Source organism: Callionymus lyra, chromosome 14 (assembly GCF_982586985.1).
Source record: "Callionymus lyra chromosome 14, fCalLyr1.hap1.1, whole genome shotgun sequence".
Lineage (NCBI taxonomy): Eukaryota > Metazoa > Chordata > Actinopteri > Syngnathiformes > Callionymidae > Callionymus > Callionymus lyra.
The window spans coordinates 17,654,108-17,679,766 of record NC_141831.1 but is presented as its reverse complement, the minus strand read 5'-3'; the positions used below and the strand labels follow the sequence as shown (position 1 = coordinate 17,679,766).

General features: G+C 39.0%; 1 protein-coding gene across 10 annotated transcripts in view; it reads left to right on the top strand.

Moving 5' to 3' along the window:
• The window catches only part of nbeaa (neurobeachin a), a 104,498-nt gene that overhangs the window by 59,429 nt on the left and 19,410 nt on the right, over positions 1-25,659 (top strand). For 3 of the 10 annotated variants that reach the window (XM_087806614.1, XM_087806615.1, XM_087806613.1), the window contains exons 14-37: positions 1,224-1,303; positions 1,391-1,453; positions 1,661-1,758; positions 3,260-3,352; positions 6,465-6,573; positions 6,669-6,750; positions 7,918-8,041; positions 8,120-8,312; positions 8,397-9,059; positions 9,937-10,353; positions 11,788-12,005; positions 12,756-12,909; positions 14,112-14,135; positions 15,818-15,901; positions 16,381-16,561; positions 17,771-17,895; positions 18,047-18,115; positions 18,190-18,358; positions 19,447-19,805; positions 19,929-20,065; positions 21,884-22,038; positions 22,944-23,070; positions 23,524-23,643; positions 25,072-25,205. In XM_087806614.1, coding sequence (XP_087662740.1) covers positions 1,224-1,303; positions 1,391-1,453; positions 1,661-1,758; positions 3,260-3,352; positions 6,465-6,573; positions 6,669-6,750; positions 7,918-8,041; positions 8,120-8,312; positions 8,397-9,059; positions 9,937-10,353; positions 11,788-12,005; positions 12,756-12,909; positions 14,112-14,135; positions 15,818-15,901; positions 16,381-16,561; positions 17,771-17,895; positions 18,047-18,115; positions 18,190-18,358; positions 19,447-19,805; positions 19,929-20,065; positions 21,884-22,038; positions 22,944-23,070; positions 23,524-23,643; positions 25,072-25,205 — 3,978 coding nt within the window. The remainder of the gene's footprint in view (positions 1-1,223; positions 1,304-1,390; positions 1,454-1,660; positions 1,759-3,259; positions 3,353-6,464; positions 6,574-6,668; positions 6,751-7,917; positions 8,042-8,119; positions 8,313-8,396; positions 9,060-9,936; positions 10,354-11,787; positions 12,006-12,755; positions 12,910-14,111; positions 14,136-15,817; positions 15,902-16,380; positions 16,562-17,770; positions 17,896-18,046; positions 18,116-18,189; positions 18,359-19,446; positions 19,806-19,928; positions 20,066-21,883; positions 22,039-22,943; positions 23,071-23,523; positions 23,644-25,071; positions 25,206-25,659) is intronic. The other 7 variants (XM_087806621.1, XM_087806620.1, XM_087806616.1 and 4 more) reach the window with 6 other exon arrangements.

Genomic DNA, 25,659 nt, shown 5'->3' with positions numbered 1-25,659 from the left:
TTCGCTACTGACGGCTTTGGCGACGGCAGCGTAGATGGATCCAACGCAAGTCAAGGATGGCAAAGAAATTGATCGTTTGAATACAAAAACTCAAAGTGCTAAACGAAGTTCACACATTATAGTGAGTTTGTTTTATAAAATGTTTGTCTGCTAGAGTGAATATTGGTGTAATATCAAAAAGTTACCACAATAATTTAGATTTCGAGAAGAGTTTGCAGTTCGTGACACTGTTTTTCCCGCTTACTTAAACTGCATTCCTGACATTTTTAGTATTATTTATGATGCCAGTATTAAAAGTAAACCATTCTCTGACTGAACATTTGAAAAACACGACACTCAAGAATTTAACCTATTTTAATTTTTTTTTAAATAGAACAGAAACTTGCACGCGCCAATAACTAGGGTTATATTTTTGCAAGAATCTGGCCATAGGATACATATCACGATACAGTCAACGATACAATATACTGCGATGCTTCAGGAACAAGGAAATATTTGTAGTATTGTCGAGTACTTGACTCTGGTGTTGCACAATTTACAGACCACATGACTCTTGACGAAGTTGTAACTGCTTTCATTTGTTTTTAAACTAAAATATGTCCAAACATCAGCTTTAAAAAGCTACCGGATTCGACTGTATCCTCTCGTTCTCAGCCATTGCCTGGATCTTGCGGGATTTCGTTGTTCAATCAGCTGTGGAAGACGTAATGCCTGCTGCCATCTAGTGGCTGGAAGTTCGATTGAAACATAAAGATAAACAAACGCTGCCTCAAATATTTGCATTTTAATTGTAAATTTAAAAAATATATACTGTATTTTACACATATTTAATTGAAATAAAATCCCTGAAAGAAATATATGAATCAAATAAAAAAGGAATGCATTTTAAAATGAAAAAAGAGAAGAACATTTGAGCTATTCAATGTACTTCATGTTCATGCATAATGGCCCAAGCAGCTACAGTGATGCGTTCACTGAGAGGGAGTGGGCAAAAAAAGTTGCAGTTCATTTTGTGTTTATTGAGGCAGAAAGACAATTCAAAATTTGATTTAATTTCAACTATATATTAAATTATTATGTATTTATCACTTTGTCTATCAGTCGTGCTGAAGCAGAATCATTTATGATTATATTTTGGGATATAAGTATTAGTGTAACACTTTTATTTCATGATCGTCTCACATCATGTTAATAAGACGCTCCATTTTATGTTTTCGTTTCAGATGGACCACGACCTTCCCAGAAGGAGATCATCTCGCTCAGAGCCTTCATGCTGCTCTTCCTCAAACAACTCATATTAAAGGTTTTTTTTTTTTATTCTTTCATGCTCTGATCTGACTGTATTGAAGTCAATGGTTGCTTCTGTGGATTCACCTCTTCATCTCCACAGGACCGAGGTGTGAAGGAGGACGAGCTGCAGAGCGTCCTCAACTACCTGCTGACCATGCACGAGGTGAATGTTGAGATGGTCCTGAGCTATGATCAGAACGATATTGTTAGAACGAGTGCGACGACATCCACGGAGGCGATGACCCACTTTTAAAACAGTTCAAGCTATTTTCTGTCTTCAGCTTTCCACAATGCTCTCTGAACCTCCTACGTGTCTGAGAAGATACTTTTCATGCCGGTTCACCTGCTCAACCTTTACCTCTCCCTGCAGGATGAGAACATCCACGACGTGCTTCAGCTGCTGGTGGCTCTGATGTCGGAGCACCCGGCCTCCATGATCCCCGCGTTCGACCAGAGAAACGGAATAAGGTGAGGAAAAAAAAAAGCCTTCCATCTGTCTCGCGACGTTATCGTCGAGCGGCGTCGAAACGCTCCCGACAGGAAGCCCTCGCGTGTCAGAAACAGTTGTTTGTATTCCGGGCCGAGGTTCTGACATCACCTCCGGCGCCATTCTTGACAATGACGGAACGTTTGCGGCTCACATATGTGAAGCCGGGGACGGAGGGAAGAGGAATGTTCTTCTTGCTGCTGTCAGGTAGATAACGTTCACCGGAGGATTTGTTTATCAAACATGACATCGCGTTCTCTTGGCGGGGAAAACTCATCGCTGCGTCGACGACAACCGTCTCGGAATCAGCCGAGGTTTTGAAAACGTGAACTTCTGAAATCAATTTAAATCCAAGATTTCAAGGAGATGAAGGAGACATTAAAGAGGGAAAACTGACAAACATTAAATATAAGATTTAGCGACAAGCTTTATTGACTTCCCACTGACATTAGACCCCCCTCTGACATCATTTGTGCTTAAATGATTCTAATAATAAACAAAAAACATGCTTGAATTACTTGTGCTTGAGGAACAATCATTCATTTTTATTCAACAAGAGTTTATTTTCTACAGTGTTTGGCTTCAGGCGGCTTCAGCTCTTGAAAATATATCACATTATTATAATATACTTTATTAGGAGAGATCAATGAATGTCGCCACACACAAGAAAAACTCCTCTTTATTTCAGGCGCCATAAGTACAAAAGGTCGGTCACTAGGTCTCGCACAGAAATCTGACAAATCCAGATGATGTGACGGGAGATTTATCGCGTCACGAAGATACCTATGTTTCCAATTATTTTTATATTTTGCACACTATTCTAAATAAAGTATTGAAAGCTGCAAACAGGTAATTTATTTAAACAGAAAATGAACTTCAACACAACCATAGAACTTATTGGGAGGTAGTATTTGCCACAACCACCTTAATGAAAGCTTATTTTTCACTACAATACTGTATTTAAATAATATGTTTTTTTGTAAAAAAAAATCGATAGCTGTGATTGGTTGCCTGGGCGGTAAAGCATTATGTAAGCCACAGGTGTCAAACTGGTCCAGAAAAGGGCCGAGACGGTGCAGGTTTTGGATCCAACCAGTCAAGCACATATGGTTGAACCAATCAGGCGTCTGAAGACAGTAATCAATTAATTGTCAATCAGGTGTTGCTTGTTTAAGCCGACGCCTGATTGGTTAACTCATGTGTGCTTGACTTGTTGGACCAAAAACCTGCACCGTCTCGGCCCTTTTCTGGACCAGTTTGACACCCCTGACGTAAGCTGTTAAGGTCACCGTAACTGAGAGTTATGGGATCTAGATGGATGGATAGATGGATAGACTTTATTAATCCCTCTGGAGGTCTCCTTCAGGAAACTGTTTGTGATGTTTAAGGGATTCTTTGTCTTCTATTAGGGTCATCATGACCCAGAACTGTGACGCCACCACGTGTCCTCACCGCGTGACCTTGTGTTTTCTTCTCTCTCAGGGTCATCTGCAAGCTCCTGGCGTCCAAGAGCGAGAGCATCCGTGTCCAGGCCCTCAAGGTCCTCGGCTACTTCCTCAAACACCTCGGACACAAGTCAGTACCTTCTCTCCCCGCTCGTCGTCTTCCTTGCGTCTAAATCTTCCTCGGTGTTGCATAAATGACACGGCCATGTTTTTTAATTTACTAATGGGACGTCAACACGCCCACAAGTCTTCACATGACGGCGAGAGGACTGGAGAGAGCTAAATCTAAATGGCAGCCGTGTGTGTGTGTGTGTGTGTGTGTGTGTGTGTGAGTGTGTGTGTGTGTGTGTGTGGAGTGTAATGTCCTCATCATGTCCAGCCAGAGTAATCATTGTGACTGTGGGGGGGGGGGTTTGATGAGCACAGTGAAGGCTCCAGAATTTATTCTCCCCGAGTGACAAGAACCTCTCACTGCTCGACGTCCGATGCCCAGAATGAATATCAAGTTGGTACCAAATGATGAGCAAATCTTTTATAAAGTACGTTGAAATATATTTTTTATGATTTATTACGGAATCTGAAACTTTGCTACTAATACTTACAAGTTAATTTCATGACCTATTAAGATTGTTAACTGTTTAATATAAGATAAGAAGCTGGGATCAAGGATCATAAACACAAAGAAAGTTAAGATGGATTAAGCCTCCAAATGTTGAAAGAAAAAAAAACATCTGTGTTGAGCAGGTGGATCATGATTTAGAGGTAGATCTCAAACATCAAAACAACACAAATCAACTTACGTTAGATGTTGAATTTATGTCTTTTATTTCCCATAACTTTGGTATCTACTATTGAAGTTAAAGCTTACGCATGTGAAAAGACGAGTGTGGATACACTCCTTACATTATTAAAAAAATGTTTTAAGTAAATAAGTAACTATTTGTAAAATGCCTTTCTAGACCAGGGTCACAAAGCACTTGAACAATCAAAGGCAATACACATTTAAAAACTCTAAAAGGCAAAGACACATAAGACAAACACAGGAGTCCCAGAGGATTAGGAAAGCGCCTCGAGATGTTCCTTGAAGGAGTCAGTAGATCATCAAACACAGAGGGAGAGGAAGATCGTTCCAAAGCTTAGGAGCAACAGCCTGGAAGGATTTCTCTCCTCTGGTCCGGAACCGTGTTCAGGAACCATCGGTAGATTCTGATCCACAGACCTCAGAGCCCGAGCTGGGGTGTAAGGCTGGATCAGATCACTGATGTAAGGAGGAATCTGACCATGAATAGATCTGAAAGTAAGAACCAGAATTTTAAAATTGATCCTGAAAGAAACTGGAAGCCAGTGAAGAGGTTTAAGGATCGGAGAAATGTGAGTTCTTCTACTAGAGCGGGTCAGAATCCATGCTGCAGAGTTTTGTATCAACTGCAGGCGAGACAGATCCTTCTTGTTAAGACATGAAAATAAACTATTATAATAGTCAAAACCCTGCTTATCGAACTTAAATAACATGTTTTATGTCTTATTAAGTGTTAAATAGACATTAAAGTTACTCTGACGTCCGAGCATCATCGAATGTTATTTTAAAATGTGTTTTCCGAACTACAACCAGAATCATAATCGTCTCTCGGCAACTGATTACACTGATTATAATTGACTCTCTGCTGACTATAATCCAATAGAAATGGACTTCAATGTCCAGTCAAAACCTCCTCCATCAGGTTTTCACATCAGGGATTTGCTTTGTTTTTTTTTCAGTGCTTTACCAAATTAACAATTAGCATCGAATGCATTGCAACATTTAAAAATAATACATTTATATATTAAATATGAATATTATCTCACTTTTATTATGAAACCTGTGGTAACAAAATACATAAAAAACTAAAGTTGAGATAATTGACGAGTAAAATACAGTAAATAAAATGCGTACGGTATATAAAATAAAAGATAAATAAATAAAACATGCTCATTTAAACTTGGATGGATGGATGGATGGATTCTATCCTTTTCATCTCATCTCCTTTTGCAACTTGGCAAGTTTTTTTAATTGATTTTATCAACAATTGCAGGTATTTTCTTACCTCAGGTGCAAAAAGATGACCCGAAAGTCCTGAAAACAAATATGTTTGTAGTATCCCTTGTGTTGTCTCAGGGTCAAGGTGACCCAAAGGTCCTGAAAACCAATATGTTTGTAGTATCCCTTGTGTTATCTCCGGGTCAAGGTGACCCAAAGGTCCTGAAAACCAATATGTTTGTAGTATCCCTTGTGTTATCTCCGGGTCAAGGTGACCCAAAGGTCCTGAAAAAAATATGTTTGTAGTATCCCTTGTGTTATCTCCGGGTCAAGGTGACCCAAAGGTCCTGAAAACAAATATGTTTGTAGTATCCCTTGTGTTATCTCAGGGTCAAGGTGACCCGAAGGTCCTGAAAACAAATATGTTTGTAGTATCCCTTGTGTTATCTCAGGGTCAAGGTGACCCGAAGGTCCTGAAAACAAATATGTTTGTAGTATCCCTTGTGTTATCTCAGGGTCAAGGTGACCCGAAAGTCCTGAAAACAAATAGGTTTGTAGTATCCCTTTTGTTATCTCAGGGTCAAGGTGACCCGAAGGTCCTGAAAACAAATATGTTTGTAGTATCCCTTGTGTTATCTCAGGGTCAAGGTGACCCGAAGGTCCTGAAAACAAATATGTTTGTAGTATCCCTTGTGTTATCTCCGGGTCAAGGTGACCCAAAGGTCCTGAAAAAAATATGTTTGTAGTATCCCTTGTGTTATCTCAGGGTAAAGGTGAGCGACCTTCCATAAATACATAGTTTCTTACCTCAGGTGCAAAAATCACCCACATTTCCTCCAGTTTTCACAAAAAAAGTAACCTGATAGCACATTTATTTGGAAGGGTAAATGTTGGAGAGTCTGACGCAGAGTCATCCCGGGTTCCTCTCCCGTGATGAAACGAATCCTCGTGACAGATTCTGGGCCCGGCTGCTGCTGGAGTTAATTCAGGAATTCATCAACGTGGCTCCGGCGGCTGCTGCAGCGTCGCCGTTACGATAATGAGTCTTGTTCCACTTTCTCGTTTCTAATCGGGATTCATTTCTCACGTCTGGCCATAACTGACCAAAACCACCTGCCAAAAATCAGGGCGTCATCCGGGCCCCCGGTGACGATCCGGGCCACTTCCTGTTGTCGGTGAGCTCCGCTCTGAGTCACTCACGGCTGCGTGTGTTTTCATGTTGCAGAAGGAAGGTGGAGATCATGCACACGCACAGTCTGTTCACGCTGCTGGGGGAGAGGCTCATGATGCACACCAACACTGTGTCCATCACCACCTACAACACGCTCTATGAGGTAAGCTGTTGGTGAGGCTCGGTTACCATAGCGACGCTGCACTGTTGGCTGTAGCTGTTAATTGCTTCTTCTTTTTTTTTCGCCTCCGTACACAGATCCTGACGGAGCAGGTCTGCACTCAGGTGGTTCACAAGCCGCATCCCGAGCCGGACTCCACCATCAAGATCCAGAATCCTAGTACGTCCACTTGAACCTCGTAGCCTTCAGAAGAATACGAACGATGTCTTGAGCGGTGGAGAGATATTTTAATTTCCTCTGGTTGATCGTTGTTACGCTTCAGGTTAAATCTGACTTTGACACAGATTCACATGAGGCTAAATCATTAGTTCGGTTCGATGCCCTCGAGCCGAGCCTGCGATTCAATTGGACTTGAAAAAACAAATCCCACAATGCACTGCCACAGTTAAATCTATATATTGTTTTGTTTTTGTTTTTATTTGAAGGGTTCAATTTATTAATTTTTATTTAATGATTGAATTTGTTTTTATTGAATATTATTTATATAAAGTTGTATTTTCTAGATAAAAAAATTACAAAAAAAGGACATATACATACATATTTATTTTTCAATAATACAAATGTTGCCACAGTTATACCAACATTACATTTAATCGGCACCAATTTAAACACATATTGAATTCAGAAAATGTATTTTAAAAACATGGGAATAAGATTTTTTAACTGAAAATATTTTCAGACTTTTAACATTTGTGTTATCTGAGGGTCAATATGACCCAAAGGTCCTGAAAACAATTATTCTTGTAGTATCCCTTGTGTTATCTCAGGTTCAAGGTTGCCCGAAGGTCCTGAAAACAAATATGTTTGTAATATCCCTTGTGTTATCTCAGGTTCAAGGTGACCCAAAGGTCCTGAAAACTAATATGTTTGTAGTATGCCTTGTGTTATCTCAGGGTCAAGGTGACCCGAAGGTCCTGAAAACAAATATGTTTATAGTATCCCTTGGGTTGTTTCAAGGTCAAGGAGTCCCGTAGGTCCTGAAAAAAAAAGTTTGTTACATAGTTTTGGAGGTCGTTCACATTGACCCAGAGGTAACAGAAGCGATGCCTCAAATACATTTTTGGGGGGTCCTCGGGTCACTTTGACCCCAAGATAACACAAGAGTGAAGTTTAACATAAAAATGTTTGCACTACTATACTATATTCAAGCCATAAATAAGAAAAAGTCTTATCAACGAAATAAATATTTTTGAATTCTTTTTAATTCTTATTTGATTTTGTCAACCAACTACAGTATATGTTTTTCAATCTTTTGTGGGTCACAGAAAAAAACAGACCTTGAGTTTGGCGCCTCCTTTGATCCTATTTTTCCATCTCAACTTGTAGTGATTCTCAAAGTGGTGGCGACTCTCCTGAAGAACTCCAGCCCCAGCACGGAGCTGATGGAGGTCCGAAGACTCTTCCTCTCCGACATGATCAAACTCTTCAGCAACAGTCGGGAAAATCGGCGGTGAGAACGAAAATCGCCGAACGATCCTCGTGAAATCCCTCGTAAGCGGACGACTCACGGTTTGCTTCGTCCGTTCAGTTGTCTGCTGCAGTGCTCGGTGTGGCAGGACTGGATGTTCTCGCTCGGCTACATCAACCCCAAGAACCCGGACGAGCAGAAGATCACGGAGATGGTCTACAACATCTTCCGCATCCTGCTCTACCACGCCATCAAGTACGAGTGGGGGGGCTGGAGGGTGTGGGTGGACACCCTCTCCATCGCTCACTCCAAGGTCTGTATATTTTAGAAGAAGGTTATATTACCTCCACGGTTGGCGTCACTGGTAGGATTGTGGTCTAACACGCTCCTGGTCCAGGTGACCTACGAAGCGCACAAGGAGTATTTGGCCAAGATGTACGAGGAGTACCAGCGTCAGGAGGAGGAGAACATGAAGAAAGGCAAGAAGGCCTCGGTGTCCACCATCTCCGGCCTCTCGGCGGTGCCCGCCCCGGTCGTCAACGGCAACCTGGAGATCGACGACAACTCCCAGACCCAGACGCCGGAGAGCGAGGCCGAGTACAGCGAAGCCAACATGTTGGCGGACGGCGCCGTGAAGCGACCCAACGGAGACGCGCTGTCGCCCACAGAGCCGGCGGCCGGGCCCGGCGTGAGGGTGGAGGTCCACGACCTGCTGGTGGACATCAAGGCGGAGAAGGTGGAGGCCACGGAGGTGAAGCTGGACGACCTGGACCTGTCTCCGGAAGGCCTGGGCGGGGGAGGAGGAGGCGGGGGAGGGATGGAGAACGGGCGTCTGGTGGAGGTGGACTCGCTCCTGGACAGCGCCTACTGCGCCGTGGTGCAGAACCTCAATGGAAATCTGGCGCCGAAGGACGAGACGTCGGTGTCCGGCGTCGGGATCGGGTCGAGCCTGGGACTATCGGGAGTCAGCCTGGAGGATGACGGGAACATGGGTCCCCTCATCACGCTGGCTGACGAGAAGGACAGTGTCCCGAGCAACAATGGATTCCTCTTCAGCAAGGTGAGCCTGGATTCAGGCACATTATGAGGAGTTACTTTATTTCTTGTTTTTCACAAATATTTTACTTGTATGGGGATGTTTGACCCAATTCAGCACAAAAAATTGATGCTAGAAATATAAAACTGTTCTTTAATATACTTCTTATAATACTTTTAAATATTCCATTGAACGTTTAACACCGGCTTTATGAATTATTATTCAATTTTCTGTGTCGTCAGAATATTGAATAACATTTCAAACGTTGACACTTTTAATTATTTTTAGGCATTGAATTATTTTATTTGAATTATTGAATTAACTTATTTCTATATTGAAAGGTTTAATTTATTTTGATTGAATTGTCTTTCTTTTTTTAATTGTCAAAATTATACTATTTTTTACAAATAAGGTTGGTATTTTAAATACGATAATTAAAAATAGATGTAACATTTTTTCATTCAATATATAAAAATGTTGCCACTATTATACAAACATTTTTCAGTCGATCAAATTTAAAAAATCATGAACCAAGGAGGATTTTATTGTTTTAATTAGAATATTAAACTCAAATATTTAAAGACATTTTTAAATTAAAATGTATTTTTGAAAATATTGGTAGCCTTTAAATTCACTATTATATTGTTGGCTTAAATACCAGAAAAAAAATCTGGTGAAATTTAAATTTGGTAATAATTTAATTCATTTAATTGAAAAAAATCAATACTAAACTAAATACTAAAAAAAAAAAAAAGTCAATTCAATCATTCAATATCTTGATTTCATCGGGTCGTCCCAAACCATGCTCAAAATATAATATTCTTAACAGAAAAAAAAACAAAAAATCAACTTTTTTACACATTTTTCTAATGTTTTCGTGTTTGATTCCTATTCCTTCCAGGTGGACGAGAAGCTTCTTCCAGCGCTGGCCGCCTCGGACTCTCTGGTGCTCCAGAGTCCGGACCCGACCCCAATCCCTGCACACTCCAGCGCCAGCGACGACCTCAGCCTCCTGGCCCACATGACCAGCTGCGGCTCCGACCTGACCCAGAGCGACACCCACGCCACGGGAGACCTGCCCGAGGACGGACCCTTCAAGATCCAGAGCCCGCTGGCCGACATCAGCTCCATCGCTGAGGCAGAGATGCAGAACAAGGCCGCCTCCAGACCGGACTTCCCGGACGGAGAGGGCACGCTGGGGGCCGATGGAGAGGGCGTCGGGCTGAAGACGGCGGGAGACACGGCGAGCATGACCTCCGACACGGAGAGGTCGGATGACGGAAAAGAGAAGAAGATCCAAACCACGGCTACAACTCAGGTAAGATCCGACACTTTAATATACATTTGAATCCAACAGGAAGTGTTAAAACTTAACTTATAAAATGAAATATTCCTATAACTACTCTTAACTGGTAGCGTTTTCTACAATGTGTATTGTAATGATATATCAATTAAATAATTACTAGTTATTCAAATGTTTATTAATAGTTAAGAACATAACAAAAATAATCAATATAAATGAAACGGAAAAATACAAAAATATTTTTAAAGTGTAAGCATTTGAATAATAAGAAGTAAACCGTTTTTTTTTGACGCAAACATATAACAAACTATGGAAGAATTATCTAAGAATAATGGAGTAATATTGAGCACTCAGAGAGTGCAGACCTCTGCCAAGCAGCCAATTCCCACAACATTGTGTTTTTACATTTAATTGATGTATTTGTTTTATTCATATACTTCGATTATTTTTTTAAATACAGTTTAATCGAATTTATGAATCGTTGAAATGAAGGCGCTCTTTTGAACAGCAGGTGGCAGTATTGTTCCAAATATACCAATTTAATCTGCTTGCTTTCTTCTACCATTATTACAATTGTTTGAAAAATATTGGAAATAATTTCAAAACTTGTCTGTTGCTTGAACTGACAGAAGAAATAGTACGAAGTTGGATATAAGATCTGTAAATAAATTATAATGGTGGCATTGAAAGTATCTTTTCAATCATCATCCATTTCAGCTTCATTTCTTTTCGTGACATTTAAAAAACTCATATCTTGAAATTTCTGGATTTAATTGATAATTGACCATTCCCTCTGATAAGTTAAGGCTGAGATCACATGAACAAACACCAAGTATATAGAACATTTATTTTATAAGAAACAAAAAATACTGAAAAATAATAAACAAAATGAGACGAAGATAAAAGTATCGGTGGTTAGTCATCGCGAGTTACTGGAGGTTAAGAAGAGGGTGCCGACAGGGTGGAATTATAGAGATAACTGATCGCTGCTTAAGGCGTTCTGAAGCGTCCTGGCACCATTTATTTTTAGTTTCCATGATTAAAATAACGCTTTATGTTATTACAGCGATTTAATTACTGGAATATTCATATCATCGAAACAAAAACCTTTAGTAAACTTATCAGAGGTCAAAGTTTTCTGCAGAAAATCCGTTAAATATATATATTCTGGTTTAAAGTGGAGGACTTTCTGAGAAATCCTCGCAGACATTATTAGTATTGACTTGTCGTACAAGTCTTTTTAAAAATACCATCTTGATCAAAACTATAAATAGCGACAGATTTCTTCTCTCTCTGGATCAATAATAAACATTCTTCACTTTGAGATTCATTCTGCAGCCGAAGAGTTGAAATGAAAAACATTCCTGCCGGCGACTCAGTAAATCCTTGACCCTCGTCAAGATGCTCGTCTGGCATCTCAGAGGTTGATGGTTGAAATTCCCGTTCCAGGCGCTCCACGGTCGCACGGCCGCTCAGCTGGAGCGAGACCTGCGCGTGGACCTGGGTTTCCGAGGCATGCCCATGACCGAGGAGCAGCGCCGGCAGTTCAGCCCGGGCCCGCGCACCACCATGTTCCGCATCCCGGAGTTCAAGTGGTCCCCCATGCACCAGCGGCTCCTCACCGACCTGCTGTTCGCCCTGGAGACGGACGTCCACGTCTGGAGAAGGTGAGCACGTTTGAATAATCACCCGATTTGACTTCTGTCATACCATTGAAATGGGCGCATATCCTCATATTATCATCCCATTCATATGGGCCAGTAGGGCCCTATTCTACCTACTATATTGTCTCGAGCAGGTTTCGATCCCGCGTCCCTGGGGGCAAAACGATGGCCTAACACCATAACACCTAACACCCTAACACCAACCCTAACCCTAGGGTCTTTAACCCTAACCCTAGGGTCTTTAACCCTAACCCTAGGGTCTTTAACCCTAACCCTAACCCTAATCCTAATCCTAATCCTAATCCTAATCCTAATCCTAATCCTAACCCTAACCCTAACATTTTATTTATTCCGTTTAAAGACAGATAACTTTATTTTTCTTGGACGCAAACCGGAAAGATATGGAAAAACATGAAAGGATACGGAAGTACCGGGTTAGGGTTAGGGTTAGTGTCAGGGTTTAGCTCAGTGGATAGTGCATCGGCCATGGTTGTCGTTTTGGTTGTCGTTTTGCCCCCAGGAACGGGGGGTCGCAACCCGCTCGAGACAATATACAGTATAACATTGGGTCAACCAGATGAATAGCTGATAACAGCCTATTCTACATGCTCGTAGGTAGAATAGGGCCCTACTGGCCCATATGAATGGGATGATAATATGAGGATTTACGCGTATTCAATGGTATGACAGCAGTCAGATCGGGTGCACCGATGGACTATTGGATTATAAATTCTCTCTCTCTTTGCTTTTCAGTCATTCCACCAAATCCGTGATGGATTTCGTGAACAGCAACGAAAACATCATCTTCGTCCACAACACCATCCACCTCATCTCTCAGATGGTGGACAACATCATCATCGCCTGCGGGGGCATCCTGCCGCTCCTGTCCGCAGCCACCTCCCCCTCAGTAAGTGGCTGTGTAGCGCCCCCGTGTGGGAGGAAGAGGCAGCGCCCCTCGCAATGCCGCCTCCCGTCACCTTTCTAACGTTGCTCTGGGATCGATTAAAAAAAAATGTCTTGACACTATACTGACGAGTTTCTTTAACGCAACTAACCACCGTCTGCTCGAACAAGTAACGACAATGAGTTGCCCTCGCTCACTCGCCCAAATAATGTATATATATATATATATATAAAAATATATGTGCTTATTATTCGTACCTGATGAAATTGTGATGAATATATAAAATGAAAATGCAAATTTAGGATATTTTACTGTCCCTGTATCTTGCTTGCATTGACTTTAAAACGATGTTAGCGTCATTGAATCGTCCGATCGCGACAGATTCCGAAAGATGGCTCAAAGAAGGTCGGAAACGTTAGGTGACTTGCGACTTAAAAAAACCCCAAAACATGTAGTTCTTCTTTGGTGGGAAACAGACATCAGACAGTGGTCGTCCATTACTACCACCGAGAATTCTGACCCGCTCCACTAGAAGAACTCACATTTCTCCGATCCTTAAAAATCTTCACTGGCTTCCAGTTTCTTTCAGGATCAACTTTAAAATTCTGGTTCTTACTTTCAGATCTATTCATGGTCAGACACCTCCTTACATCACTGATCTGATCCAGCCTTACACCCCAGCTCGGGCTCTGAGGTCTGTGGATCAGAATCTACTGATGGTTCAAGGAACATCTTAAGACATTTTTATTTGTTCAGGCTTTTCCTTGATTTTCTGGAACTCCTGTTGTGTTATCAGTTTTATCTTTGACCTTTAAAATATATACTTTATAGAATATTGTTTTGATTGTTTAAGCGCTTTGAGACCCTGGTCTGGAAAAGCGCTATACAAATAAAAATTACTTACTTACTTACTTGTGTGTTTTTCAATCCCCACTGCAATGCATTGTGGGTAACATACAGCTCTAACGTGAACATCGATGTTCACTCCATCGCTCTCGATCTCTAGCTGTTGTTAAGAGGGCGATGATCGTCTCCCGATGTGTACAAGTGAGCGAGGGCACCAGCACTAACTATTGGATCGCGGCCCAACTTTGTTTTTAATCTTTCCTCCTTGTTTGTTAATTATCTTTTTTTCCTTTCCTCTCTGTGTTCTATGTTTTCTGTCCACGTTCTCGTCTCTTTTTGTCTGTTCTTTGCATGTGCAGAGTTCTAAGAGTAGTGCCCACATTGTAAGTTGTGGTTTCCTCTTCTCTTCCCACTCGACTAATTTATTTTTTGGATCGATTCTCATCGTGACTGAAACTAACCCTTGCTTGTGATGCACCCATTTATTTGTTGTGCTTCTTTGCTGCTAATCACAATGATTCTCTACCGCTGGTGTCGTCACGACTCTTGAAGAAGCCTCGGACATGACCTGCTTGAAAAAAAAAGTTGCCACAGTATAACTATAACACGTGCTTATAGATACTACTTTGTGGCCATGAATTAGTATTTTGTGCTTATTTTATATATTTTTTCAAGGCCATGAATAACTATGCTGTGCGTACATTATACATTATTACGTAGCCACAAATTTGTATTTTGTGCGTTTAATACTAGTTTCGTGTTTTTTTTAAACAATTTTTACTATTTTATGTGTATTTTATTATTATTTAGTTCCCAACACAATTAGTAGTTTGTGCGTACTTTATGGATATTTTGTGACGATTATTTAGTATTGTGTGTGTATGTTATACTTGTCTCAAGGCCATGAATTATTATTTTGTGCGTATGTTATATTTATTTCAAGGCCATGAATTATTATTTTGTGCGTATGTTATATTTATTTCAAGGCCATGGATTATTATTTTGTGCGTATGTTATATTTATTTCAAGGCCACGAATTATTATTTTATGCGTATGTTATATTTATTTCAAGGCCATGAATTATTATTTTGTGCGTATGTTATACTTTTCTCAAGGCCATGAATTATTATTTTGTGCGTATATTATACTTTTCTCAAGGCCATGAATTATTATTTTATGCGTATGTTATATTTATTTCAAGGCCATGGATTATTATTTTGTGCGTCTGTTATATTTATTTCAAGGCCATGGATTATTATTTTGTGCGTCTGTTATATTTATTTCAAGGCCATGAATTATTATTTTGTGCGTCTGTTATATTTATTTCAAGGCCATGAATTATTATTTTGTGCGTATGTTATACTTTTCTCAAGGCCATGAATTATTATTTTGTGTATAGGTTATACTTTTCTCAAGGCCATAAATTACTATTTTGTGCGTATGTTATATTTATTTGAAGCCCATAAATAATTATTTTGTGCGTATGTTATATTTATTTGAAGCCCATAAATAATTATTTTGTGCGTATGTTATACTTGTTTCAAGGCCATAAATTATTATTTTGTGAGTATGTTATACTTATTTCGTGGCACCAAATTGGTATTTCATGTGTACATTATATATATATATATTCTGTGACTACAAATGTCTATTTTTTGCGTACGTTATACTTATTTCAAGGCCATAATTGGTACATTAAACTTTTTCTTTGGCTACAAATAAGGATTTAGTCTGTACTATATTCTTATTTTGAGGCCATTAAGTAGAATTTCGTGCGTACGTTATACTTATTTTGAGGCCATTAAGTAGTATTTTGTGCGTACCTTCTACTTATTTCGAGGCCATTAAGTACTATTTCAAACGTACGTTATACTTATTTCGTGGCCATGGAGTAGTATTTTGTGCGTTTGTCAAAGCTATATTGTGGCTACAATAGTTTTATTTTACCATGTACTATCCGGGGATGGTAAAGTTCCAGCGTCTTGAGGGACTCATGTAGAGTGTTGAGGGAAACCCTCGGTGGTCGCACCTGCTAAGCCTTTCCCCGTTTGTATCAACACTAAAGAAGACTGGAGGAGCTGGATCCCAGAGGGGGTCAAAGGGAGAGGAGGTCACCCCTGTTCCTGGGGGAGGAGGCGCGGGGGGAGAGGTGCGTAAAGAAGCCTGAGACCCCCACTATCACCAGAAGAGCTAAGAGCACCAAACCCTCGTGTCCTCACATTGTGTGTCCTTTCCTTGAATGTCTGTGCCCCCCCGCTCCGAGTCCAGATGTTCACTCCTCACTCCCCCCACTGTCCCCCGACAGAGACGTCGGGTGCACCGCGGTTGACTCTGAAACATTTGGGATATAAATGTTTGGGTAGCACCAGGATGTTCTTGACCGACCACACACTGCTACGATCACTGTCGCCATCACCCGTGTGTCGTCGATTTACCTCATGATGTCATCAAGTGTCTGCACATGTGACCAGCATGCTCTTCTCGGATCACTCTCGTAGACCTGCTATGACCCCGAGGTCATGCCGGTGAACGTTCTTCTGCATCCCCGTCCTCGCTGCTCCGGTGGAAACGGTTCCGGTCTGCTCTGCGTTTAACAGTCAAGAATCTGTCTCTGTAACCCCTCTCTAGTCGGAGCTGGAGAACATCGAGGCCACTCAGGGCATGTCCTCGGAGACGGCCGTCACGTTCCTGTCGCGCCTCATGGCCATGGTGGACGTGCTGGTGTTCGCCAGCTCCCTCAACTTCAGCGAGATCGAGGCCGAGAAGAACATGTCGTCGGGAGGACTGATGAGACAGTGTCTCAGACTCGGTGTGTTCCTGGATGTTCTGCTGAGATTGACTATTAAAAGGAGGGGTAGATGTTCTTAAGAAGGTTGTGAGCTAGTTTGATCTGATCATTTTTATAGTTTTCACTAAAATGTTCAGATGGAGTTTGAAGGGTTGGAGATGTTTTTTAAGTTAAGTTTCTTGGGCTCAAAATAATAAAAATGAGTCTTGATGAAATATTGAGAATTGATGCTCTGAAGGGAAAGTCTGAAGAAAGGGGTTTGGACGGTTTCATTTCAAACAAAATTATCTTTTCTACCTTTAAAAAAACTTGAATTTGGGCTATCAATCCAAGGCTAATATATATTGATATACTATAGAAATTGAGTATTAAGATCATTTTGAGAATTGATGCTTTCAAGGGGAGTCTGAAGAAAGGGGGTTGGAAGTACTCATTTTAAAACAAAACTGTCTCCTCTACCATAAAGAAAACATATTATTTGGCTTTCAACCCAAGGAGAAAAAATATAGAAAATATAAATGTATGCTCAAATGGAAAATGAATATAAGAAGAAAATATTGAGAATGGATGCTTTGAAGGGAGAGTCTGAAGAAAGGGAGTTAGACGTTTCAATCTCAAACCAAAATGATCTACCTTTAAGAAAACTTCATTTTTGGCTTTCAAAGTCTTTTTTTTTTTTAAATAACATGAAAAATATAAATATGTAAAAATAGTAAAAAAAAAGATTTCAGAAAATATTGAAAATTGATGCTTTGAAGGGAGAGTCTGAAGAAAGGGAGTCAATTTCAAACCAAAATTATCTACCTGTAAGAATAATGTAGTTATTGGCTTTTAAACCTAGCGAAATGTTGTTGTTTTTTTTAATGGAAAATATAATCGTGTGCTCAAAGTTAGATATTTTTTAAATTTGAAAATAAAAATAAGTCTTGAGAAAATAGTCAGAATTGATAGGTGGTAGAACATTTCAATATTAACGCAAAATGATCTTCTTCCCTTTTAAAAATGTCAAAGGAAAATTGATTTTTGTAATTGTAAATGTTATTTTTGGCTTTTAAACCAGGGCAAATGTTGAAAAATATAAACGTAAACTTAAACGTAAAATCTGATACGACTTTGTGTCCGATAACTGTTAGTAAGAGTTAATAGTTATAGACTTGAAAGCCAGTAAATGCTCTCTTATAACCTATAATCATGGATAACACGATCACTAAACCATCTCTGTCTCTCCAGTGTGCTGCGTGGCCGTGAGGAACTGTCTGGAGTGCAGGCAGAGACAGAGAGACCGGACCTGCAAGTCCTCCTTAACCAGCAGCAAGTCTCAGGACAGTCTCCACAGTGCCTCCTCCACCAGCAAGGTACCACACACACACACACACACACACACACACACACACACACACACACACACACACACACACACACTTTATTCAACACACCCTGCAGATAGATGTCACCACTGTGCACATGAGGATCACCCCAGTTGACCCGGAGATGTTCTATAAACAGCAGGATCCGGACCGACTCCTGCAGGACGTGGACATCAACCGGCTGCGAGCGGTGGTCTTCAGAGACGTGGTGAGTGCTGACGTGTTACCTTCGGGAGGGAAGTGTGAATAAAACATGTTGTTTTTTTTTTGGTTAAACTGCAGGACGACAGCAAGCAGGCTCAGTTCCTGGCGCTCGCGGTCGTCTACTTCATCTCAGTCCTCATGGTCTCCAAGTACCGGGACATCCTGGAGCCCCAGCGAGAGATCGGCAGGTCCACGAGCCTATCAGGACGAAGCATCCGCCACGAGATCAACTCGCCGACCAGCACAGGTGAGTCGGACTGAAACACAGGAATTACACAGTATAAAAGGTGCTAATGCTAATTAGCTCATTTAGCATTTTACATTAAGTTTTTAAGGTTTAGTTTTTAATAAGAAGCTAATGCTAACTACATTAGCTCATTTAGTGTTTTACATTAAGCTTTTGAGATTTAGTTTTTAATAAGCAGCTAATGCTAACTACTTTAGCTCTTTTAGCGTTTTACATCAAGCTTTTAAGATTTATTTTTTAATAAGCAGCTAATGCTAACTACATTAGCTCATTTAGCATTTTACATTAAGCTTCTAAGATTTAGTTTTTAATAATCAGCTAATGCTAACCACTTTAGCTCTTTTAGCATTTTACATTAAGCTTTAAAGATTTAGTTTTTAATAAGCAGCTCATGCTAACTACTTTAGCTCTTTTAGCATTTTACATTAAGCTTTTAAGATTTAGTTTTTAATAAGCAGTTAATGCTAACTACATTAGCTCTTTTAGTATTTTACATTAAGCTCTATAATTTAGTTTTTATAAAAGCAGCTAATGCTAACTACTTTAGCTCTTTTAGCGTTTCAAATTAAGCTTTTAAGATTTAGTTTTTATAAAAGCGGCTAACGCTAACTGCTTTAGGTCTTTAAGCGTTTTGTATTAAGTTTGGAATATTTAAATTGTTTTTTATTAAAGCTGTTAATGCTAACTACATTAGCTCATTTAACGTTTCACAATAAACTTGACAGATTTTGTTTTTATAAACAATGCTAATGCTAACTATATTAGCTCATTTAGAATTTCACATCAAACTTTTAAGATTTCGTTTTTATATAAGAAGCTAATGCTAACCACATTAGCTCATTTAGCATTTTATATTAAGCTTTAACGATTTAGTTTTTATATAAGCAGCTAATGCTAACTACGTTAGCTCATTTAGCGTTTAAGGTTTAACTTGACAGATTGCTAATGATAACTTCATAAGCATTTAATATTTAGCTTTGGAGACTAATATATTTCTTCATAAAAGCTGCTAATGCTAACTATATTACCTCCATTAGCATTTCACATGTTTAGGAGATTCAGATAGTTTTTCTGATTGAATCCTCCAGAGCATCCATCTTCCTCCTCCTCAGACCGTGACAAGCAGACCCCCACGCCCGTGGACGACTCCCCCCGCGCCGGCCTCCCTCACACAGACTCAGGGATCGGAGAGGAAGGGCACGTGGCCGGGTCCCTCAACGGTTCCGACATGAGCATGGGACTGGGCCTGGGCCTGGTGGGGCGAGAGACGGACAGAGACCGGGACGTGGGAGGAGGACCCGGGACGGACCTGTTGTGCAGCATCTCGGCGGAGGTCAGGAGGTCCCAGGAGAGTCTCTTGGATTCGCCCCACAACCCCAACCCGGGCCAAGCTCCGCCCTCGTCCATCTCCAGCATTAGCCAAACAAACAAAGGCATCAATGTCAAGGTCAGACCCTTTTCACGCACATTCATAACATTCAATAGATAAATTAATCTTTTAGATGGTTTTGTATAAACTTAAAATATACCGTCTCACTCTTTTTCTTTGCTATTTGTTGGAATCCTGCAGGAGATCCTGAAGAGTCTTGTCGCTGCTCCGGTCGACGGTGGAGACTCTGGACAGGAGTCCGGACCCACACCCTTCCATCCAGACCCAGCTCTGAAGACGCACCCCATGTTGCCGATGCAGTTCCACTCCTTTGACAGGTCAGCTCATTTAGTGTTTCACATTAAGCTCTTAAGAGTTAGTTTTTATAAAAGCAGCTAAGGCTAACTACTTAAGCTAATTTAGTGTTTCACATTAAGCTCTTAAGAGTTAGTTTTTATAAAAGCAGCTAAGGCTAACTACTTAAGCTAATTTAGCGTTTCACATTAAGCTCTTAAGAGTTCGTTTTTATAAAAGCAGCTAAGGCTAACTACTTAAGCTAATTTAGTGTTTCACATTAAGCTCTTAAGAGTTAGTTTTTATAAAAGCAGCTAAGGCTAACTACTTAAGCTAATTTAGCGTTTCACATTAAGCTTTTAAGATTTAGTTTTCAATAAGAAGCTAATACTAACTACATTAGCTCATTTAGCATTTCACGTTAAGCTTTAAAGATTTAGTTTTTATAAAAGCAGCTAATGCTAACTACAAAAGCTCATTTAGCGTTTCACATTAAGCTTTTAAGATTTAGTTTTTATAAAAGCAGCTAAGGCTAATTACTTTAGCTCATTTAGTGTTTCACATTAAGCTCTTAAGATTTAGTTTTTATAAAAGCAGCTAATGCTAACTACAAAAGCTCATTTAGCGTTTCACATTAAGCTTTTAAGATTTTGTTTTTATAAAAACAGCTAAGGCTAATTACTTTAGCTCATTTAGTGTTTCACATTAAGCTCTTAAGATTTAGTTTTTATAAAAGCAGCTAAGGCTAACTACTTAAGCTAATTTAGTGTTTCACATTAAGCTCTTAAGAGTTAGTTTTTATAAAAGCAGCTAAGGCTAACTACTTAAGCTAATTTAGCGTTTCACATTAAGCTTTTAAGATTTAGTTTTCAATAAGAAGCTAATACTAACTACATTAGCTCATTTAGCATTTCACATTAAGCTTTAAAGATTTAGTTTTTATAAAAGCAGCTAATGCTAACTACAAAAGCTCATTTAGCGTTTCACATTAAGCTTTTAAGATTTAGTTTTTATAAAAGCAGCTAAGGCTAATTACTTTAGCTCATTTAGTGATTCACATTAAGCTTTTAAGAGTTAGTTTTTATAAAAGCAGCTAAGGCTAACTACTTAAGCTAATTTAGGGTTTCACATTAAGCTTTTAAGATTTAGTTTTCAATAAGAAGCTAATGCTAACTACATTAGCTAATTTAGCATTTCACATTAAGCTTTAAAGATTTAGTTTTTATAAAAGCAGCTAATGCTAACTACAAAAGCTCATTTAGCGTTTCACATTAAGCTTTAAAGATTTAGTTTTTATAAAAGCAGCTAATGCTAACTACAAAAGCTCATTTAGCGTTTCACATTAAGCTTTTAAGATTTAGTTTTTATATAAGCAGCTAATGCTAACTACTTTAGCTGTTTTAGCATTTTAAGCAAGTTAGTAAAATTTTACATTGAGTTTAGAATATTTTAGTAGTTTTTTTTTATAAAAGCAGCTAATGCTAACTACTTTAGCACTCCTTTGACAGGTTTTTACTGCCGAGAAATCATATTGATCAGCTACAAAAATCTACTCTTCCATGCCTGCGTTAACAGATACAAATATATTTTTTCTCTTGTTATATAAACTAATCCCGTCATACTTTTGCAAAACCTTAAAAATAGTGATTTAAAAAAGTAATATGGAAAAATATCATAAGACAGTAATTAAGAACATGGAAAAACGGGCATTAACAGAAAGATATTGATCGTAGGAAATGAGCTTAATTGATCACTGACAACTTAGATAGATCCTCCCTCACAAGATGGCGTATCATTGAACTCGATGCTAACAGTGAAGAAAAAACAACACAAATAACGCACATTTTTTCCTCTCCTCGCAGGAGCGTGATGGTCCCGGTGAAGAAGCCGCCACCGGGCAGCCTGTCAGTCAACACCGTGGGCACGCCGACCACCGGCGGCGCCTCAAATGCCGGCAGCACCCCCAACATCTTCGCCGCCGCCACGGCGACGCCTAAGAGCATGATCAACACCACAGGTGAGCGAGTGAAGACACGCAAGTATTCTTGGGTAATTCCAAGATAAATAAGAAACATTCTTAAAGAATTAAAAGACATGCATGTCCTGTTTATTTCTTATTTGGGACGAAAGTATTTTAGTGTGTGTTTGGAAATACCTTGTGCGTACATGCGTGTAATTATTAGAGTTTAAAAAATATGTTTGATGAGATTAAATATCACAATATTTTCCTTTATCTATGTTCAACCCTCTCTATATATAATACTTTATGTAGTACCCTTTTTTAATTAAAAAACATATACAGTTCATGTATATATATGTATATGTTCATTGCTTTAAAATCATATTTTATTTTTTATCTTTCATGGTTTGTATTTCAATGAAGTTTCTTAGTTAATATAAATGGATTTCATTACTTATGAAAGGTGTGTGTTAAGAGTTTTTCTTATGTGAATTAAATTAAATTAAATGTATTAAATAATTAATTTTGTTAAAAAAATGTTTACAATTAACATGCAAATATATTTGCGAATAATCTTCTGGCCGCTAGATGGCAGCAGTCATTACGTCCAGCTCAAGCAATGAAATCCAGCGGGATCCTACTGATGACTGAGGACAAGGGGATACAGCTTTTTAAAGCTGATGTTTGGACATATTTTGGTTTCAAAACAAATGAAAGCAGTAACAACTTCTTCAAGAGTCATGTGGTCTGAAAATGTTGCAACACCAGAGTCAAGTACTCGACAATACTGCAAATATACCGTTGTTACTACAATGTTACAGTATATCGCAATAAATTGTAATGGTGTACTTGTATCGTGATACGTATCGTATCAGCAGATCTTTGCTAACATACACTCCAGTAATGACTCGCACCAATATTTGTTTTGGCTCAGTATATTAATCCGAATCTTTCTTCTTCAGGTGCCACAGATTCCGCTTCCTCCTCCACATCTTCTACTTCCTCCTTCGTCAACGGAGCGACCAGTAAAAACCTGCCGGCCGTGCAGACGGTGGCGCCGATGCCCGAGGACACCATGGAGAGCATGAGGTCAGAGTTCAGGCGATGGTTTTTTCGACGAAGAAAAACAACATCTACTCTCCTCCCTCATTTACTACATATCCTCCTTTTTTTAGCTTTTGTTTTCCTGTTGATTTGTCTATTTTTCCACTTCAATCCTGTCCCTTCTCCGATCTCATTCTTTGGTTTACAAACCCCCGAAATATACCTCAACAGCACAGCTGAATATTTCACCAAAGATTGGGTTTTTTCAAGCAACAATACCGTGATTTAAAGTTATATTTCTGCTGCGTAAATAAAGGTTTTCACTCGTAATAATGATTTATTTGTTGGCTGATGATGAATACGGCTAAAAAAATAACATGTAACCTTTGACCTAGATGTTTGTTTCGAAGTGTAAACCTATGGGAGCGTGTGCGTGTGTGTTGCTTCTCTTGATACGTATGTTTGTACGTGTGTTTGTTAATGTGGTTTGTATTGCAGTGCCTATTGTGAGGTGGCGCAGTGTGCGCTGCGCAGCGGTCAGACGCCCCCAGAGCTCAAGTCTTTTAGCTCTCTGGCAGGCTTCCAGGCAGCTCCCCGAGATGCAGGACAGTGTTTTAGGCAAGAAGACCAGAACCTCATGACCCCCCCCCCCTCCCCTACACCACCACCACCCCACAACCTCCTCTGCCCCACATCCACCACTGAACGCCAGGAACGATACTCTTTTTATGTCACTTCTGGCATGATTGACAGACTAACCCTGAACGTAACAAATCTGTCACAAATGATCCATTGAGAGGGTTTAATTTTATAGAAGATCAGAGCCATCAGAATATTGAACGCTTGATCTTAACAATTCAAATATTGAAGAAAAAAAAAGGGTTTTATTTATTTAGACATTTAATTATATTATTTAGCAATACATTTCAATATTAAATATATTCAGTTAATTCAATATTTAAAGTTTGAATTATTTGTTTTTATTATATTATTGCATTGAGTAATTTGTTCATTAAAATTAAAAAAAATTAAAAAGTATTTTATTTTGAAATATTTAAATTTAATAAACATATTTATAACTAACACATAGTTTGATTTTGAAATTTCAGTCATTCAAAAATAACTCTTCTATATTCAATATATATATATTTTTAATCCTATAAAAATGTTTTTTATTGTGTGACCAGAGGAATTTCATCAAATAGCTCGGTACTCAATTGATATAGTCTGCTATTATACCAACATTTGGAACATTTAATTTAAAATGCTATGAGTGAAAAAAATATAGAATTTCAAAAATGTTGGATTAAATGATTGGAATTATGATATTATCTATTAATAATGGAATTTTTTGTGGGGTTATAAACTTGTGTTAACTCCACAAATATAACCTTTTTATTTTTTATTCCACAAAAAAAGATATATATATTTCTATTTTAGACTACTTGCTATAGAAATAATTATGATTCTAATACATAATACTGAATTAAATTATTCAATAAACACTAACCTTTAAATATATATATATATATATATATATATATATATATATATATATATATATATATATATGATTGAATATCATTTAAAAAAAAAAAAACGTATTTCAAGCTTAAAAACCTCAATAGAAAAAAAAATTAAAGTTTCAAAATTTGAAATGTTAAATTAAATTGTCTAATATTCTGATGACACTGATATTCTCTAGGCTTAACTATATTCTTGCATTTAACACGTTGCAGATTTACTTCTAAATATTCACATTTACGACACTAAAAATAAACATAGATGTTTAAACCAAACAAATACTAATATATTGTCTCCATGTGAACCATCAAGATATCCATCAGTGTGTCCTCCGCATGTCTCTTCCTGTCTCTTGTCCTGTCGTCTATTTTTTCCATCCCTTCTTCTCTCCATCTTTACTTTCCTTGCATGCTCTCCACTCCCCCCCTCTCTCTCTCCCCCGAAATCATCTTTATGTGGCTCTCCTCCCGGTGACGTTTCCCGCTCAACTTCCTCTTTCTCTGGCTGGACTCGTCCCCACAGCATCACCACCAAGCTGGAGCGCGCCCTGGAGAAGGTGGCCCCGCTCTTGAGGGAGATTTTTGTGGACTTTGCACCCTTCTTGTCCAGGACGCTGCTGGGTAGCCATGGGCAGGAACTGCTCATAGAAGGTACAGGTGCTGTACACGGCTCCTTTTCCTATAACTGGCGTCTCTGTGGAGTCTCCCCATTTACTGTCGTCAACGTGTCGGAGAGCGTGAGTTTGAGTGAACGTGCTGGGGTCAGGGGTCACTGTCTCGATATTCTTCTCTGTACATTACATTTGATGGTTTTAACATTTAAAACTCAACAGATTTCATAGATTTTAGTTAAAGTTTGACCCAAATGAATCCATCTAATAAATAGCTTCAATTGTTGCTGTGTGTTATGGCTATTAATAGAAGACATTATTAAAAAAATATTATTGGTGTAAGTTTTTCATTTATTGATAATATGAACAATTCATGGAGCCTTTTTAAAAGATCGAATTAAAAACATTTTGCTTAAAAATAAAACAAGACAAAATGTATGTAATGACATAAAACTTGTTTTTATTTCTTATTATACTGACCAATTTCGTGTGGTTTGTAT